Source organism: Macrobrachium nipponense, chromosome 5, assembly GCF_015104395.2.
Source record: "Macrobrachium nipponense isolate FS-2020 chromosome 5, ASM1510439v2, whole genome shotgun sequence".
Classification (NCBI taxonomy): Eukaryota; Metazoa; Arthropoda; class Malacostraca; order Decapoda; family Palaemonidae; genus Macrobrachium; species Macrobrachium nipponense.
Genome location: NC_061107.1, coordinates 30,043,046 through 30,063,653, shown reverse-complemented (window position 1 = coordinate 30,063,653; position 20,608 = coordinate 30,043,046). Strand labels below are relative to the sequence as shown.

Below are 20,608 nucleotides of genomic sequence, written 5' to 3'. Positions count from 1 at the left end.
CATGACAATCACATGGAAAACAAATGCACAAGCCTTTCCCTCCCTATGTCGAACAGAATGGAGTAGTTTAATCAACCAACATCAAAAGTCAACATAGCTTCTATTATATTTGAAATGGAACCCAATACCACATAAGAATTCATGAGAACTATGATTATCCAGTCAGGCACAGAATAAAATCATACTGCAAAAATATTTCAGTGAAAGTTGTAATATGTTTTGCAGGGGAAAGAATGGCACTTTGAAACTAGGAAAATATTAAGTTTGTAACCAAGTGTGTGCATTGTGTCAGATTTATACTTTTCTCTAGTAAGATCCTGTATTGAGTGAGTAAATTAAAATTTAGGATATGAGAAGATTTCAAGTTTCAGGCATTATTATTAAGCTTATCGAACAGAACAGGTAGTGTACAAGCTCTTTCAGTAGGTGCAACATCTGATTAGATGTTGATAACAAATATATTGGCTATAGTCATATTTCTTAATGTGCTAGAAATTCAAATCATCATATGATTTTTTTTACAAGTAAAAATGAATTCTCTACAATTAAGTGCACAAAATTCCAATTTTAATTTGCATTAAGCTCTGAATTACTGTTTAAATCTAACACTGAATTAAAGTCAATATCCTTATACTTAACACAACAGTGAAGCCGTGACACTTTTGGACAAGAAGAGCTTCAAATTTCCCCACAAAAAATTCATTCATCAAAATGTAGTGTATTGGTAAAATTTTGATCATACAAGTCAAAAATTAACAGATCCAAATTTGGGAAAATATTTGCCTGCTTGCACATTATGAAATACAACTTAAATGTGTTTCCCAATAACCCTGTCATTTTCAGGACCTTGGGCTGTAAAGAAAACAATAAATTAGCTTGAAACATTTTAGTGACAAACCACCTTTATAAAAGATTGTCAATTTTGATTCATACACGAAAGAGGGAGAAGACTAATCAAAATATAACAAACCTATTCAATAATATTCCTTATCTCCCATGAGAGCTATTCTACAGTAGGTATAGTACAATTTATATCACAGCTCATCCAAATGATACTGAGAAAGTGAAAAATCCTTGTGTACCACACTGAAATTCCATTTACTGTACCATCATTAAAAAGGCTACTAAATTTAGATGGTTCTTAGCTTCAACTACCAGTGCAGCCTTTTATAGATGTTTTTTATTTAATTATTTTTCTTGTTTATTTCAATTTAGCATTCTGTTAAAATGTATAGTCCTTTGATTAAAACTTAAGTAATCCTCTCATTTTCTTGTTATAAAATTCAAGTATTTTGTAAAATGGATGTGTTGTTTAAAAGCACTTTTGTGAAATAACACTGATTCTATGTTATAATGTACTGTATGTTATGAGTGTGCATTACTTACACAGTATATATTAAAATGTGAATACACTGTAATCCTCAACAGTAGGAATTACACATTACACAAAATAACCATCAGTTGTTTCAATGATGGCAAATTTAGATGAAATCAAATTACCAAGACCAATGGCTTGAGAACTAAAATCACCATAGATATAGTTATGAGCAAACTACTGAATCCATTATTCGAACTTGTACATTTGTTATTATGAAAGGTTCCTCTGACAGTTTCTGCTTATTCCAGAACCAGAACTGTCGATTTCCAAAGGACCTGCAGTGAAACAACTCTTGTCTGGAAATGTGGATTTGAAGGATACAAAGCATGACCTAGAATTTACGCTACTAATTGGGAGGGCTATGTAAAGGTAAAGGGATAATCAAACTCCAAACAATGAGAAATTCTTCACCCAACAAAAATTTCCAAACTTCAGGCTCACCTGTAAAAAGCAAGACACGTACATATTCATTGCCAATGGGTAAACAGCATTTTTATCAAAGCTTAATTTACATAAAAAATGCTTTTTTTAAAATATGAGCACCTATGCCTTTAGGTAACAAATTATCAACAGCAAGAAGAGCACCATACAATGCTATTCCTGATTATTCAAACAATACTTCAGGTAACTGATATTAGTCTCTTGGTTGCAGTAACCAAAAATTTAATAATCCTCTAGACAAAAGATGCCAAACTATACCTTCTTTATGCAAATGTGAAAAAATTAGTTTTACTGGCTGTTAACTTCCTGTTAGCTCCCACCATAACCATAGTATATTCAACATATATAAAAAAACTATTTTTTCAAGATTACCCAAAGACAAAGCATTCATTACAACAAATAAGTTCTTAATCTTTGAAGCTTGAATTATGCTCCTTGATAATTCCCTTGCAGTCATGCTTCCATACTTTAGTCCACCAGTTATTCAACCATACCTTTACACTGTTCTTATACAAATCCGACACTGTAAACATTCTACAATCAACTTGCAAATCAATATAATTTTGATGCATTGCATGAGTGGTAAACAAATTCATCCATACACAAAATACCCAAATGTGGAACTTACATTATAAAAAAAAAATTTAGGACACTTTCATGTATAATCACAAGCACATGGCTGACTTTCAAAAATAAAATCTTCCTTCTATTATACAAAATACTCTTTCCATGCTTTCTACAAAGAAATATATGACATACTCAATGCTATAAAAATCATTATTTGAATCAATGTTTTTGTTATCTACAAAATAAAAGGATCAGCCATGACTAGTAATTCACTATAAAGGCACAACATACATGACTTTACTTTCCGTTTTGCAACCAATTGGCTGACGAGCAGTGTTACATAAAACCATTCATATAGTAATAGAAACCTATCAATACATTCTAGGCCCAGCAGTATTGTAAAGAATAAGCTCATGGGATGAAACTCTTTCACTTCTAATCCAAAAAACCTGCAATTCCCATCTCTCTCTTAAATAGAAAAAAAAATAAGTAAACAAACTGCTTGGAGCTGGAAAGAGCCGTACATTTGTGCCATTTTTACTGAAAACAGCTCAGATCTGCCACACAGCAGAAACAAAGCTGCAGGGTCTGAATGTAATTACAGTAATCACAGAAATGTCAAATTCATATAAAAACACCAAGTTTGCAATACAGTATCTAACTTAAGATTAAGTTGTATTAAAAATCTGAAATCCTCTTCTGAAGGCTCTCTGGGATGCTTGATCATGAACAAGCATTTACATAGAAACTTATTATTCCTGTTTGCGGTCATTTTCCTCACCTCATGAACTCTCATATTCATGAAGCATCTGGCACACAGGACACTGAATCACAGGATACTGAATATCAGCATCATGTGTATACAAACTATTGACAACAAACACTAAATACATCAATACTAATTCACCGTGGCAGGTGACACATGTCACAGTTCTCACTTGCTGTCTGATTAATAAAGGTGCAATGCTGACAAGTCCAAGAAGCTGATGATGCAGAAGGTTCTGCTGTGGCTCCTCTACCAGTGACATCTATGCTACTGCCTGCAACAGCTCCCCCACCCCCTGAAGCCATGACCAACTGCTCTACAGTGGCCCAATGCTCTGATCGTTTCCAGTCAAGTGCAGCCTTACGATCTTTCTTTTTAATAGCTTCAAGTAGAGGTCCAATATATTCCTATAAAACAAAAAGAACATGAGGATAAAAACAGAATTTTAGTAGCATTAACAAATTGATTCTCTCTATATAATATGCCTGACTATTTCATCACACTGTCATTTGGATAGGGAAATTTTTACACTGGAATGCTATTCAGCATTTTATAATATTACTCCAGTTTACTGAATACAGTTGACCCTCCAATTCTGAGGAAAATGAGACTGCCATAAATAATTATGTACAATACTATTTCCAGGTTTTAGGTACAGCCATTTGTATACACCCTCAGGAAACAAATGAAGCTTAGGTATATAAACTACAAAGGTACATAAACTACAAAAAAATTTTAAACTAAATTATTTTAACAAAGACGCTCACAGATGCTATAATAATTTGTGGAGCTAGGGGTGAGTTTTCAGCAAACACTGTCCATGCCCAATCTCCCTTAACCAAGGAATTGTACATTGCAATTTCCTGCCTTCAATAATAATGACAACTTAAGTCATCATTATTTTAAATATAGTTGTACTATTTAATTTTTGCAAATAATCACTTTAATTAAAAAAAATCTGTTTTGTAATTTAGAAGTCATCCTATACTATACACATGAGATAAATTCATGAAAATTTGTCATGATTTTTTTACCTTGTCTTATCCACGGAAATATACAGTAATTACTATACAAAAAATATGATTTTTACTATTTATACAATTATTTATGGGTGATGACCACATAAAAAATGATTCGTCCTACACAACAGACATGAGCTACATCTATGAAAATTTGCCATGATTTTTTACCTTGTCTTATCTAAAGGAAATTTCTGGGCTCAGCCCGTGTCGCTACGTGAAATGTCCCTTTAGCACACATTTCTAAGGTAAATTAATGCTAACATACCAGAGAAAAAAGCTAAAATGGAAATGCCAGAATATTCTGGCTCGCTCACCTTATATAAAAGGTGTCGGTATGGTTTCTGGGGCGAGTGAAACCACTACCACGGGTCTCTTACCATTTAGATTCATCCCTCTTCGAAATCCCTCTACCAGAGAGGGGCCGATGTAAGGCCCACCCCCAGCTACAACTACTACTAGCGCCTCCGATGATACCACCAGCGCCTCTATCGACATCCTTTTCGTTAGCACCACTCAGACCGCACGTGTTTTTTCTCGCTCTGTGTTTTGTGCTCGCTTTTTGGATTATCTTAGATCATGGAACGTCAAGCTATCGCTGCATCCAAGTTAAGTACTGCTAGAAGTGTTTCATGTCGTCCCGGACGGCTTTGTTACCGAGTTGCCCTGCGCAGCTCGCTTCCACACGTTTCTTTGTTTCGTGCTTCTTTTGGTCCCCTATACCGATTGTGCTCGAATATTATAGCAGTACGTACATGTTTATTATTATGGTTTTGCATTATTGACGTGTCATTTTATTATTATGCATTTATCTTTACACGGGGGTTTCCTTGAGTTCTCATGAGCTCGTAGCCTACATAGCTCCTATTAGCTCAGAGTTCATGCATGCATGTTCCTTTGTATTTAGGTCTACGATAGGCTCCCTTAGGACATACGTCCTTTCTTTTGGTCCTGAGCCACCCTGGCCACCGCCCTACGTTCCTACGTATCAGCATAGGCCAGCTGCTTTGAGTTGCTAGTCGCCCTCCCTTCTTGGTTGGCCCGACCTAGCTTCTCCAGGACTATTCTTTCTCTTATCCTCAATTTTCTTCCTTCCCCCCGTGTTTTTGTATTCATGCCTTTCGAGACGGTTCGAGATGGCCTAGGCCACCTCAGATCGCTTGGTCTGTCTCACCGCGTGGCTCAGCCCACGTCCGCGACGAGGCCAGGCGATCACCTTGAGCCACCCAGTGTCAGTCCCTCATGCTTCCTCGATCTGCTCGTTCATGTTGTCCCTGGCAACTGATCCGAGCTCCTTCCCTTCTTCCCCCCCTCCACGCGGGGAATACGGGAGTTAGTAGGGGGACATGCGACGCTGGCTCGGCTCGCACCGCTCTCATCATTCAGTACCGGGGGGGTCCCCTGCTTGACCGAGCCTCGGTTGGCCACCAGGCTCAGCTGCGCTCGGATCTCCTCGGTTCTCGAGCCGAGCTCTCTCTCACCCCGAGTCACCATCCTTCCCAATCCGGCGGATAGGGGCTCCGGCACCGCCAGGCCCTAAGTTTGGTGACTGTAGAGGAGCTCCGCCACGCATTTTTACCTGTTGCATGTTTACGTTTACAGTGGTCCCCCGTATTCGCGGGGGATGCGTACCAGGCCCCCCACCCACGAATAGTTAGAATCCGCGAATGTTTGGAATCCCCCTCTAAAAGTGCTCATAAACTCCTATCCTGAACATGCAAACACCAAAGTATCCCTAAAAAGACCATCCTTCATCAAATATACATAAAATATCCTATTATGGTTCATATTAATCTTTGAAATATTATTAATACAGTTTTAAAGTAAATCTTACATTTTATGGTTATACATAAATACATACTATGTACGTACTGCATGACTTAGTTACGTATGTAAAAATAATTCAGTCCCCCCATAAGTATTCAGTCATGCACGTTTTCTTTCATACTGTTACTAGTTGAGACATCCATTTTCTTTTTACAAAGGAAGCAATTGTATGTGAAATCACAAATACCAAATGTCTACTTAAAGTATTATCCTACATCAAATATACCATTGAATTGGTTTTATTAATATCATTTAAAGTCATCTTAAACATTTTACCATTAGAAATATATAAACAGCCAATAGCAGAGAGAGAGAGAGAGAGAGAGAGAGAGAGAGAGAGAGAGAGAGAGAGAGAGAGAGAGAGAGAGAATAACTCCTTACGGTTTCAATAGATTGAAATGAACGTCTGTAGGCAACTTTTTTTCCCTCCCATAAATACATATATTTCTCCAGAGAAGAGAGAAAGAGAGGACTGTGCAATTATGTTTGTCTGTCTATCAATTCTTTTGCCGAGAGCGAGAGAGATAAAAGGAAGAAATAGAAACACCAAATGTATGACAAGTATCTTGTGGAGAGAGAGATAGAGAGAGAGAGTTGTCCTTACAGTATTTAAAAGAGAGAAATGGAATGATTATTGTATTTAAAATACTCAGATATGAATTTTGTACTTACAGTTAATAGTATTATTATTGGAAAATATTAATGATAAACTTATTACATACATGTCCATGAAAATGATCTCATCTCAGTAAGAGAGAGAGAGAGAGAGAGAGAGAGAGAGAGAGAGAGAGAGAGAGAGAGAGAGAGATTACATAAAACCATTAAATTCGTTGACCATTGTATGGCATTGTTACTTTCCCAGCTCCGAGCGTCACTGGAGTTATGAGGTAGGGAAATTGATACAGAAAAAGACGAAGGGAAGAATTTTCATTTGAAATTAGTTATTGTATTATTACTGCTTCTATATTATTATTATTATTATTTGAAAATAAACACATGCATTTACCATAAAAATTCTCTCATCTCAGTAAGAAAGAGTAGTTATCCTTACAAGTGAAATGGAAAGGTAATTTTCATCTCTTTAAAATACTACCATTATGAATTTTTTAATTACAGTTTTACTATTATTATTAAATAACTGAAATTATCAATAAACATTTTACATACTAGTACCATAAAAATTCTTTCATCTCGGTAAAAGAGAGAGAGAGAAGAGAGGGAGGGAGTTACCACTATGACACATTATTATTTTGTGTGGCAAAAGAGAGAGAGAGAGAGAGAGAGAGAGAGAGAGAGAGAGAGAGAGAGAGAGAGAGAGAGAGAGAGAGAGTTATCCTTAATTAAAAGTGACATGGATATATTAGTATTTTATTTCTTTAAAATACTATTACATAATGTGAATTTTGTAATTACAGTTATCATTATTATTATTAATTGAAAGTATGAAAAACATATAGTACAAGTACTATGAAAAAATCTCGAGTCTCAGTAAATGAGAGAGAGAGAGAGAGAGAGAGAGAGAGAGAGAGAGAGAGAGAGAGAGAGAGAGAGAGAGAGAGAGAGAGGGGAATTTCATGAGCACTTAATGGCAACAGCACAACAGCTCCTTCCCCCTCCTGTCACATAACTTAATACGTATGACAGTTTTAGTACCTGGAGTTACAGAAAGAATACTGGGATTTCCTTCATTCTTCCATAATTTTTTAAATTTATAAGCTAAAATCTTACTAATTCACTATGGTATTTTCTTTAATGAATTGATATTATTGCTGTATAAATTAATATTAATATTTGAAAATAGTAAACTCATTTATTTATCATACAAAAAAACACATCTTTGTAGGAGAGAGAAGAGAGAGAGAGAGAGAGAGAGAGAGAGAGAGAGAGAGAGAGAGAATTATTATTTCTATTATGTGATATCATTTAAACTTATTAAACTCACTAATACAGTATTAATCAAAATTAATATTTGAAAATTAGTAAATCATTTTTGTATCATAAAAATGTATTCAGTCATGAAAATAAACATCAAAATACACTAATTAGAGATTATTTTCGTCGGAAAATTCCACGAATGGGCGAGTCCGTCCGCGAATAATTTCTAGATAGGTTCCAAAGAAAAATCCGCGAATGTGTGAGTCCGCGAATCCGGAGAACGCGAATACAGGGGGACCACTGTATTATTTATTTATATCCTTTATGTTAGCTAAGTCAGCAGAGACCCCGCTCACCACCCGGGTTCACCACCTACTTATTCTAATACTATTTTACGGCGGAGTCATCCTCCCCGCCATTAATTGCTGGTCCCCTCCTGCTCCTCCCCCGCCGTTCTCATACTCCTCGTTCCGGCGTATAGTTTAGGCACTTCTGTTTCGGTGATTTTTTCGTCCTCCAGCAACACCGGGGACACACTGATTCTAGTTTTACCAACTCTATCGAACACCCACCACATTACACGGCAGGAGAGCAGGTAGAGACCAAGCCTTAAATTGTCTAGTAACTCCGATGCACTCCGGTGTTATGATATATCACTTCATGGACTTAGTCCAACTAGTTACTGTTGATACTCATGTATCATTTCACTTACAGGCTACCCACTGCCAGGAGTCGGGCTGCAACGCCGTCCTCCAGGACCCCTGTGGGCACGAGGTCTGCCGGACCCACGCTACTTGCGCCATCCGCTTTGGTGAGCTGGCTGTCTGGCACCACGAGAGCTGCACCATCTGTTATGAGTTGGTGGACCAGGTCTCCTCCAGAGTAAGTACATCTCCGGATACCAAGCCCCCTCACATATAATTTATTGGCCTATATATAAAAACTTTTTGGGTGATATATCATCTACTGTTGGTAGCGTAAGTTAATCTTAAGTAGCCTTAAGTATTAATCCTGACCCTTGCTTTCAGACTGCTCAAGCAGTCAAGGAAGCCGCCCAAACTACCCTGAAGGCCTGGGTCGGCGGGTTTGGTCGGAACGTAATGAAGGGGCAGCCTTACATCTTGGATAAGAAGATGGCTGCTCTTGTCTTCCCCAGCTGCAAACCGACCTCATACGTTGACCCGGAGGCGGCGGCTCCTTACATCGCCACTATTCAGGAGCAGGTGGCATTAGCTATGGAGGAGCCGGGTAGCCAAGAAGTCATGGAAGAAGTAGAGGCTCTCAACTTGGACCTCGAGCCCATGACGGTAGACGCCGCAGGTAGGAGGGTGAGTGAGGCAGGTTTGGTAGGGGCTCAAGGTCTCCCCTTGAGTCATTCTAGATCATCTTCTCCTGTTCCTTCTTCTTCTTCTTTCCAGGGATTCTCCGAGGATGTGCAATCGGTCAGACCGAAGTCCACCCAGGCGATCCCTAAGGTTAAAGGGAAGTGTGAAATCAAAACGCTTCACAAGACTCTGTCTAAGAAGTCTTGTTCGGGTGGCTCTCAGAAAACTTCGGCTCACCATCCCGGAGGAGAAAAACCTAGAACTTCTTCCCATTCAAAAGGCTCCAGAGGTAAGTCTTCTAAGGACAAGGCTCAGCTCCTACCCGATCCTGAACCTTCGACCTCAACAGGAGAAGCTGGAACCCGCTCCATTTGACACAGACTCATTTACTGCAAACATTATGTAGCAAATGGGTAGTCTGGTTGGGAACTTGGTTCAAGACAAGTTCCAAGAGATGCTAACCCAGATCTCTTCTTCCTTGGAGGAGCCAGGCCAGTCAATCCGGGCTATCTCGGATAGGCTGGTCACTCAGGAGAACCTCATCGCAGGTCTCCGTGAGAACCCCGCGACAGGTCTTGCACAGCCCGGCATGGCAGCCCAAGCCATGCCGGACTACAATACTCTCCCTCCTTACACGGCAAGTAATCCCTGGAGGATCTCGTTGTACGCCCCCTTCAAGGACGGGATGCTGATGTTGGCGGACTGTGGAACTCGAAGAATTGAGGACTTCGAGTTTCACCCGGCAAATTTGCAAGCCCCCTTCATCGGTTATGCCCACCTTACGGAGGCGGCCATGAGGAGAGAAGATAAGATCCCAAAGGAGACGGTTATCTTCTCCTGGGATCAAGCCCAACGAGACTGGCTGAGGAGCCTGGAGGATTGGGACTGTATAAACACCAGGGTCCAAGCGTTTAAAAGCGCTTTCACGATGTTCGTAGTCGACAGAGAAACACCCATCCCGTTCACTATGAAGGTGACGGAGCTGACAATGCAGGCTGCGATGAGAGACGAGCCGATGCCTCAGCTCCGGGAAACAGAGCCTACATCGCTCCTTCTCCCTGGTATGGAAGATCTATGGTCAGATCTCCCGGCCACCTTTTCGGTCGGAAAACTAAAACCAGACTGCGCCATCACACAATTTAGTGAGCGGCTGCCTAGACTTCAAGACAGTCTCATTCAGGCCGAATTCGACGCCCGAACGAGACTATCCAGATCCCTCAATACATTTGTCATGACAGAGGTATCAGCTATGACGTATGGTGACGAACCTCTGTTTAAGCTCATCGCCAAATCACATTTGCATACAGTGCAATGTGATTTGTATGACTTTATCGTGGTAAGGCGTAATTGTCGGAAACATGTCCTACAGGAGGCCACCATCCGTCACGAGCCCAATAAATTATTGGGCTCTCCGATCTGGGGTGCTGAGCTGTTCCTAGAGTTGGTAGTGAACTCGGTCCAATGTGAGGCTACCAGACTCAACCAGAGTCTCAAAGTTCGCTGGGGATTATCCAGTAAAAGAAAATCCGATTCGACTTCTTCAGCCAAGAAGTCAAAGAAGCCTAGGAAATTCCAGCCTTTCCAGGTTCCCCAGCAACAAACAATGATGCAAGCGGTTCCGGTTTCTCAGGTACCGCAACCATCAGCGTCAAAGGCACAGCCTCAGCAACAGTTTCTGCTGCTGACGCCGCCTCAAAACCAGGCCTCCACCTCCTACGCTGTCTCCCCGGCCTTCAACCCAGTATTTGAAGGCTAGTCATTTCAACCTTTCAACAGGTTCGGCAGGGGTAGCAGGGCTAGGGGTGCCTTTTGTCAGAGAGTCGGCGGAAGAGCATCCATCCGAGGTAAGCACTTACGAGAAGGGCGCGGGACACGCCCTCCCCCGAGCCAGTGAGAACCCTCAGGTAGGAGGGAGACTGTTCCTCTTTCGTCACAGATGGAGGTTCAGCAGCTGGGCACAGAGCATTGTGTCCAAAGGTCTAGGATGAAGCTGGACCAAAGGTCCTCCTCCATCCAAAATCTTCTATCAACAGCCAACAGCGGAATTGATAGAGTACGCCCAAGAACTCCTTCAGAAAGGAGTAGTGTCAAGAGTCAAACACTTAAAAGTTTCAAGGTCGCTTGTTCAGCATGCCAAAGAAAGGCTCAAACAAACGAAGAATAATTCTAGACTTGTCCCGTCTAAACTTATTCATTCGTTGCGACAAGTTCAGGATGCTGACTATCTCGCAGGTGCGGACCTTACTAACCCGTGGGGCCGTCACCACCTCTATCGATCTTACAGACGCATACTATCATGTTCCAGTAGCAAGACACTTCCGCCCGTTCCTAGGTTTCAGGCTAGGGAACCAGGCATTCTCCTTCAAGGTAATGCCTTTCGGGCTCAATGTAGCCCCCAGAATTTTCACAAAATTGGCGGAGACAGTGGTTCAAGAACTCAGGTCTCAGGGAATAATGTTAGTTACGTATCTGGACGATTGGCTCGTTTGGGCCACAAGCATCGGAGAATGCCACAAAGCAACGGTCAAAGTAATCTAGTTTCTGGATTACTTTGAACACTTAGGATTCCAGATAAACAAGACCAAGTCCCGGTTGACACCGGAGTCTCGCTTTCAGTGGTTGGGCATTCAGTGGGACTTGAACTCACACACTATCAATTCCATCGTTGAAGAGGAGACAAATAGCCAAAGCAAACAGACAATTTCTCAAGTGCAAGCAAACGTCACAAAGGAGCCAGGAAAGGATCCTGGGCTCTACAATTTGCCTCGGTAACGGACGTTCTGCTAAAAGCAAAGCTCAAAGACATAAACCACGTCTGGCGCTCAAGAGCAAACAACAGGTCCCAGGACAAGCTGTCCGCTATCCCGGCGATCTTACGCAAACGCCTCCGCCCCTGGGCGGAGGTCAAGAATTTGTCAAAGTCAATTCCTCTTCAGTTCCCTCCGCCGGCATTAGTTATCCACACAGATGCATCACTAAGTGGCTGGGGAGGGTACTCTCAGTACAAGAAGGTACAAGGAACTTGGTCCCTTCCATTTCGCCAGCTCCAAATCAATGTATTGGAAGCTATGGCAGTGTTCCTCACCCTGAAAAAACTTCAACCAGCCATGAAATCTCATATCAAGCTGTTGTTAGTCAGTGCAGTGGTAGTACACTGCATCAACAGGGGAGGCTCCAAGTCAAGCCATGTGAACCATATCATGATAGCCATATTCTCACTGGCAGCCAGCCATATTCTCACTGGCAGCCAGGAACAAATGGCACCTGTCCGCCACACACCTAGGGGGAGTGAGGAACGTGATAGCAGATGCGCTATCCCGCTCAGTCCCACTAGAGTCGGAGTGGTCCCTGGACAAGCAGTCATTCAATTGGATCTGTCAGCAAGTCCCGGGGCTTCAGGTGGATCTTTTTGCCACGCAGTCGAATCACAAACTCCCTTGCTACATGGCTCCCAACCTGGACCCTCTGGCTTATGCCACAGACGCCATGGCTATACACTGGAATCAATGGAAGAAGATTTACATCTTTCCTCTAGTGAACCTTCTTTTGAAGGTTCTGAACAAACTCAGGACGTTCAAGGGACGCATTGCTCTAGTAGCCCCCAATTGGCCCAAGAGCAATTGGTTCCCACTTCTATTGGAGTTGGGACTCCGACCTCAATGGATTCCCAATCCCAAATTATCCCAACTAGAACAAACGAAGACTGTGTAAGCTTCCTCAGGAATTCAGAGAACCCTAACTTTATGGACTTCATGAAGTTTGCGGCAAAAAGGGATGCCTACATTGACCCTCAAAACATCCTATTCTTAGAATCGGATAAACGAGAGTCAACCCCTCATCAATATGACTCAGCAGTTAAAAAACTAACTCTTTTTCTGAGGAAGTCCAAATCTCAAACCATGACAACCAACCTGGCCATCTCCTTTTTTAGAACATTATTTGAAAAAGGTTTAGCAGCTAGTAATATCACTACTACTAAATCGGCACTAAAGAAAATCTTCCAGTTTGGTTTCAAAATAGATCTAACAGACTCTTTATTTTTCATCTATCCCTAGAGCCTGAGCTAGACTCAGGCCATCAGAGAGGCCTAAGTCTGTGTCATGGTTCTTAAATGATGTTCTCAAACTGGCCTCAGACACTGATAATGATTCATGTGACTTTTTACCCCTCCTGAGGAAAACATTATTCCTTTTAAGTCTAGCTTCAGGAGCCAGGGTGTCTGAACTGTCGGCTCTGTCTAGAGACTCAGGTCATATAGAGTTTCTCCCTTCAGGAGAAGTCTTACTTTCTCCAGATCGTCAATTTTTAGCTAAAAATGAGGACCCACTGGCGAGGTGGGCCCCATGGAAAATTCTCCCACTTCCTCAGGACCCTTCCTTATGTCCAGTTACTGCCCTAAGAGCATACCTTGCTCGAACGGCCATAAGATCTCACGAGGGAAAAAGGTGGCACTATTTCCTTAAAAGGAATTAGACAGCAAATATTATATTTCATTAAACAAGCCAACCCAGAATCTTTCCCCCGGGTACATGACATTAGGGCAGTAGCTACCTCAGTTAACTACTTTCAGCATATGAATTTTGATGATCTGAAAAAGTATACAGGCTGGAAATCTCCGACAGTGTTCAAACGTCACTACCTCAAGTCCTTAGAAGCTCTTAAATTTCCAGCAGTGGCAGTGGGAAACATAGTTTATCCTGACACTGCTTAAGTAGTAATAAGTAGCTTAGATCTAGATCTCCTTTCTACCTGCCTCACTGACGTTCTTCCTGTGGCTCTGCCACCATGTGGCCTTAGTCATGCCTTGGATGCCACATGTTGTACATAGTTGTGATGTTTCCTTGTTTTTATTTTAGGATTACTCACACAGAAATTGTATTGTATGATATTGTATTTAACTTTAAGGTTAATATTAAGTTACTATGTTTACTCATAAGCCTTTATTATAATTATTTCTAGTTCATAAGTTTATTTTAGATTATACTAATTAACCTTAATTGTTTTTTATTTTTTCCTTACAATATCCATTTGTACTCATTGTTCCAAGCTTGTGGCCAATTCTCTGGTACTATTTCACGTAGCGACACGGGCTGAGCCCAGAAAAGGGATTTTGACGAAGGAAAAATCTATTTTTGGGCAAGGGCCCGTGTCGCCCAGTGAAATCCCACCCTTCTATTATAACCCCACCCTTGGGCCCAAGCTTGGTAGGCTAACTCCAAGGATGCCGGTAGAGGCGCTGGTGGTAGCGTCGGAGGCGCTAGTAGTAGTTGTAGCTGGGGGTGGGCCTTACATCGGCCCCTCTCTGGTAGAGGGATTTCGAAGAGGGATGAATCTAAGTGGTTTCACTTGCCCCAGAAACCGTACCGACACCTTTTATATAAGGTGAGCGAGCCAGAATATTCTGGCATTTCCATTTTATCTTTTTTCTCTGGTATTTATTTACCTTAGAAATGTGTGCTAAAGGAACATTTCACTGGGCGACACGGGCCCTTGCCCAGAAATAGATTTTTCCTTCGTCAAAATCCCTTATTTGGTAATTCCAGGATTTGGGTCAATTCACTTTTATCGATTCAAATCGATTCCAATTCAACGAAAATTGTGAATTTATCAAATCCAAAAATAAATGTTCAATTCCAAATCAATTCAAATCATGAGGCTTTCAATTACAATTCATTATATGATTGGTATTTCATATGAGGGGCAAAACTTGAATTTCACTCACCTCTGGTAAGCTACTCACATCTGTATCAAGTATAAACATTCGTCTCGTCATCCACAAAAAATTATACAACTTTACTACAAACATATAGCTCCCTTTTTCAATAAACAAAAAATTCACTTCTCAAAATTTTGCCTTAGAATAATGTTACCCTGTATTATAGGCCTATTACGTATATTAACTCTGTACTCCAACTTGTGTCAAGTGGTAAAATAAATATGCTACAAAATCTCATTATCTAACCTTGTATCAAATATAAAATTCATATTTTTTATAACCAAAAAGCTGGCATTTTGTAATAAACATAATTCAAATTTTTTTTTTTTATAAACAAAAACATTGACAAGTATAATAATTCCTGTCAGTTTGCCAGAACAAGATGGTGTGTAACAGGTCCAGCTTATGATCATATGAATATGGTTGGCAAACATCATAGTAGCTGACAGGATAGGGCAATTAAGTCGGGACAAGACTAAATCTGCACTGTGTGTACAAGACCAGTATGGATTTGACTCAGAACAATAGAGTTGGAAAACTCAAATCGTTTTTAAAACATAATAGCCTTTGTTTTGAACAGATTATACATTAACTTGTATGTTCTGTTCTTTATACCCTAATTCTTTCTCTATAAAGATATATCTATTCATAACACGTTCAAGATTGTCAATTACCCAGATGTTGTGATGCCAGATTTAATACACAATCAATCAATCAATCAAGATTGACAAGTCAAATCAATTCATAACCCATTCAAGATTGACAAGTCTAATTCCTGTCACTTTACCTAAATGAAATGTGTAACAGGTCCAGCTTATGATTACTACATAAATATGGTTGCCAAACACAACACGTTCAAGATTGACAAGCCAAGCGCCTCGGTGGTGTGGTCGGTATGGTATTGGAGTACCACCTTAGCGGCCGCGAGTTCGATTCCCGGGGATTCCACTGAGGAGTGAGAGATGTGTATTTCTGGTGATAGAAGTTCACTCTCGACGTGATTCGGAAGTCACGTAAAGCCGTTGGTCCCGTTGCTGAATAACCCCTGGTTTCATGCAACGTAAAAACACCATACAAACAAACAAACAAAAGATTGACAAGTCTAATTCCCGTCAGTTTACCTAAATGAAATGTGTTACAGGTCCAGCTTATGATTACATAAATATGGTTGCCAAACACCATAGTAGCTGACAGGGTAGGGCAAGTAAGGTAGGACAAGACTTGATCTGTACTGTGGGTACAGGACCTGTACAGGTATAAGTCAACACAGTAAGAGTTGGAAAACTCAGAAAAATTTTCTAATAGCCCCATAATTCATATGTTCTGTTCTTTAAAGCCCAATTCTATCTCTATAAAGATATATCTATCCATAACATGTCATGTTAAAGATTGTGAGGTTTAATGCCTGTTATTTAGCCTTAATGAGATGGTGTGTAAAGGTCCAGCTTATAACACACAAGATTAGTTATACATATACTTGATCAATTCATATCAATTTGCAGCATTTTAACATCAATTCATATCAATTCACCAAATTTTAGCATCAATGCCAATTAATTTGGTATCAATTATTTCAACTTTTCATTTTTCAATACCAAATCATGAAATTTTAGCACCAATTAAATTCCAATTCTATTTATAATTGACTGCAACCCTGGATAAAAATAAATATAATTTTTACTATTTATATACAATTCTTCATGGATCATGACCACATCAAAAAGGATTACATATCCTCCTTAGTGATTTATTTAACCATATTTAAGAATTATTGGAAAACTAAAGACACTGATGACAATTTGTTACAATTTTAATTTTATGTAATATCTTTAATTTTTAGTAATAATATCAATGAAATAGTTTATTATAACTAGTGGCCTCTTTTGACTTAGTCTGCCTGGAATGCTGCTATGGCAGTCGATTCCAGTACCTTTTGACTCCTAATGCAAAAGGGGACTTCCTCTGCACAGAGCTGGTCCAGTGACAGACCCGGGCCTAGATGAACCAGGTCCAGGTCAACCTGTTCGATTGGCAGTAGCCTCTCCAAGGACACAGGAACGATTCTGATCTGAGAAGGGGAAGTATCTTGTACGAGCGGCTAAAACGAAATGAGTTCTGACCAGATATCAAAGAACTCACTTGGTGTAGAACCCCTTCGGCAAGATTAGACCACGGCATGTCCAATGAAGCTTTGGATTCCTTGTGCAGTCCACCGAACGCCTCATGGGCAGGACAATCCACAGGAGTAGCCAGGTCTCTTCCGCGAGATCGTTATACTGATAAATCAGTTTCAAGATTTCAACATAGGTACTCTGTAGTTTTGAGGAAAAGGATCCCCAAATTGCACTTGAAGGTCATGGTCCTCCCAGGCTACATTCTTGGGAGGAGAGACTCCCTCATCAGAATCAGAAGCCCCTGACCTCTGCACCACTTGAGCATATGACATTCCAATCCTAGGACCAAACTGGGGGTGTAAGCTCTTCTTGGCTGGCTGGGATGGGAAGGCGAATCTTGAGCCCTAGGCCTCTCCAACTCGTATCTCCTGGTATAACCCCATGATGCCTACGTCAACGGAACTGTATGGAATTGTGTAGTAGAGTTGATTTCTTCTCAACGGAAGAATGAGACATCTACCAAGAGTATTGGAAATTCTGAAAATTTTTTGCCCTGAGGCTACAAGGGTTCTACAGGAAACTAAGCAATTCTTGAACTTGAAATTGCTCAAGAGAATTCAGAGTAGATAAGAGGGGCAGGCCTGTGAGTCTGAATTAGGCAAAATTTAAGGGGGCCAGCCGGCTAATGCCGTTTTATAACGACAGGACTTTGACATTCATACCACTTAATAAGGTGACTTGGGACATCTCCAAACCGCATATGATTTTCGCCTCTGACCTTCGGTTTTGTGACGCCAGGGCAATTTATCCCGAAAATAACCATTTTTCAAATTCTATCTCCTCCCTTGATATTTAATATTAAGACCTGGGATTACTACCATATATAGACCTGATGTAGACCTCCAATCAAATGGAGAGTTTTTTTTCAAAAGTCATTTTTTTTGCTAGATATGAATTTTCAATATGGTAAAAAATAAACCCTATAAATCACGAGAAAAAAATTTATAAAAAAGAAGAAACAAAAATTGAAAAAAAGGGCTCTATTTGATTGTTCTATAATGTCTTTCTGAGTTATATACCAAATTCCAATGTTATAGCTTTAAAACTAAGTGAGGAGATAGATTTTGATGGTCAATAAGTATAGTTTTGAGATACAGGCGTTCAAAGTTTTCCTTCGTATTTCTATAAAGACAATGTTAATAAATAATTATTATTATGAATGTATATTTCTTTTTTGTGTATTAATAAACCAAAACTATCTTATTTATCATAATTTAATCCATAAATGATGATCCCTTTGCTCATATATTGTAGCCTGGGGCACTGCTTGAGGCAAGATGGGGCACTCCTTCCTACGCAATTCTCTCTCTCCCCTTCACTAACTAGGCTTATTACAGCGAATTTTCTTCTGTATGTTAGCGCGAGATGTTTTCCTTGTATTTTCCTTTTTGGCATGATGACATTCTTGCCGAAACAAAGATAAACAAACGTAAATGCAAGAGAATGCCAGAGGTGAAACTTGAAGGTGTACTCTTTTTACAAAGACAATTTAATAAATCATGATTATAATGAATTTCATATTCCATTTTGGGTATTACAAAAACAAAACTATGTTATTTATCATAAATGAAGATCTCTTTGCTCAAAGATCGTAGCCTTGGGCACAGTGTGACGTGTGCTGTCAGGCAAGAAGGGGGCGTTACTTGGCAACCCTCCCCTCTCTCTTCCCTAACTACGCGTATATTACGATATTCTGTAATAATACTTGAGCGATTTTTCTTCGTCTGTATGTTAGCGAGATGTTATCCTTGTCTTTTCCTCATTGGCATGATGAACTTCTTGCCGAAACATACATAAACATACGTAAATGCAAGCGAATGTCACGAGGTGAAACTCAAACGTGTAGTCTACTTGAAGTCTGTGTTCCTACTGATTCATGGTTGAACCAGACAGATTCTGCGAGCCACGGAATCTCTACAGATGCCATTTCTCACAATTTCTTTGCCAATAATTATCAAAATTTACGATAACAGAAGAAATATTGCATTTTCTTGTACGGATGAATGTTTTAGGCTCATTGAGTTATGTTTACTAATTACCCTGTAACTACGAAAGTAAGAGGAATTTTGACGAAATATTTCGTATACGTACTCTCAATTGCCATATGAAGCTCCATGAATTTTTTCATGACTGCATTTTTCGCCCTATACCACCATATATAAGGGTTCCGGCCGGCCCCCTTAAGGAAACATCCACTGCTCAAGTCTGAGGGCCAACAAAGTAGTAGTAATCATTCAGATGTCCCTGTTCATCTACATGCTAGGAAGCTAAATGAGTGCTCCTTAAATCCACACCAAGTGCCAAACTTACGAAAAGGCCCTTGTAGGCAGTTGTTCTTCCTGAATCCCCAATTGCTAAAACATTGTCCTTCCACAGAATGGATGATCAAACCAATATGTTTTTTTCATTTCACTCAAAGCAGCAAACTTCCCACAAAGACTTTGTTTCTGACCAGGAATAAACCTGCTAAGCATCCTGATGTCTTTCCACTGCCCTGACATCTAAAAAGGTTTAACAGGTATAGTGTTGACCATTCTATATTGCGTGAAAGTGTAATGACACTAGTTAAACTCTGTGTTGCATGACAGAGGGAAAAGACCAAAACTTGGACTTAGGTTTAAGAACCAAATCGACGATTCCTGGTTACAGTGTCCCTCCTAGTCCTGGAGCCAAAGTTGGTTCTGGATTACTTACAAATTTAATGAACATTATTTGTAAGTCGTAATTCTTATGCTGAAATTGTACATTAATTGAGCATGATTATCTGAAAACATCCCATGAGGCCATGTTTCCTAATAAGGAAAAGCCCTTACCATATAGGAAGTTTCTTTCAGGTCTAAAATCTTCAAGCAGCACATGCCTATTCATCTTGACCGACAAGCATGCTTAATTAAATATCCCCACATCACTAGATAAGAATGGGGATATAAAGAATTAACAATATAATGCATAGAAATTGGGCCAGAAGAAGCAACAGGTCCTTGGCCTTTGGAATACTGTTGACAGAGTTGGCTAACTTGAATCCTAAAGTCGACACCATCTACCAATGGGCAACAATTCCCTGACATAACTTATAGAGGGCTGCACGCTAACCCAAACAAAGTGTACAGAACAGCAATACAGTGGTACCTCGACATACGAAAGGCTCAACTTACGAAAAACTCGAGATATGAAAGCAAATATAAAAAATTTTACAGCTCTACATACGAAAAGTTTTCAAGATACTAAAGGTTGTTGCTGTAAAGTCCCGAGATTCGCCCGGACCACCGAGAACAATTTTAAAACTCCCGCGCCGCCAACTGAGTAAACTCGCCACCATCCTCCCGCTCTCCCATTGGTTCCTGATGCTAGTCACCCCATAAGGTCCTGCTCTCCTATTGGTCAGCATCTACCCCTTGTGCTTTTAAGTATTCTATTGGTAAAAGGATGCTGTAAATTGAAAAATTTATTCATGCAATACATTTAATAAAAAAAAAATTAGGTAAAGATAGAATAAAGAATAGAAATGAATGGTTATTAT

At 40.0% G+C, this 20,608-nt stretch overlaps 1 protein-coding gene across 2 annotated transcripts in view; it reads right to left on the bottom strand.

The window, feature by feature from the left end:
• Nucleotides 1–358: 358 nt before the first annotated feature.
• The window catches only part of LOC135215273 (nuclear protein localization protein 4 homolog), a 170,474-nt gene continuing 150,224 nt past the window's right edge, over nucleotides 359–20,608 (bottom strand). For both annotated transcript variants that reach the window (XM_064249818.1, XM_064249817.1), the window contains exon 10: nucleotides 359–3,559. In XM_064249818.1, coding sequence (XP_064105888.1) covers nucleotides 3,290–3,559 — 270 coding nt within the window. In that variant the 3' untranslated portion in view covers nucleotides 359–3,289. The remainder of the gene's footprint in view (nucleotides 3,560–20,608) is intronic.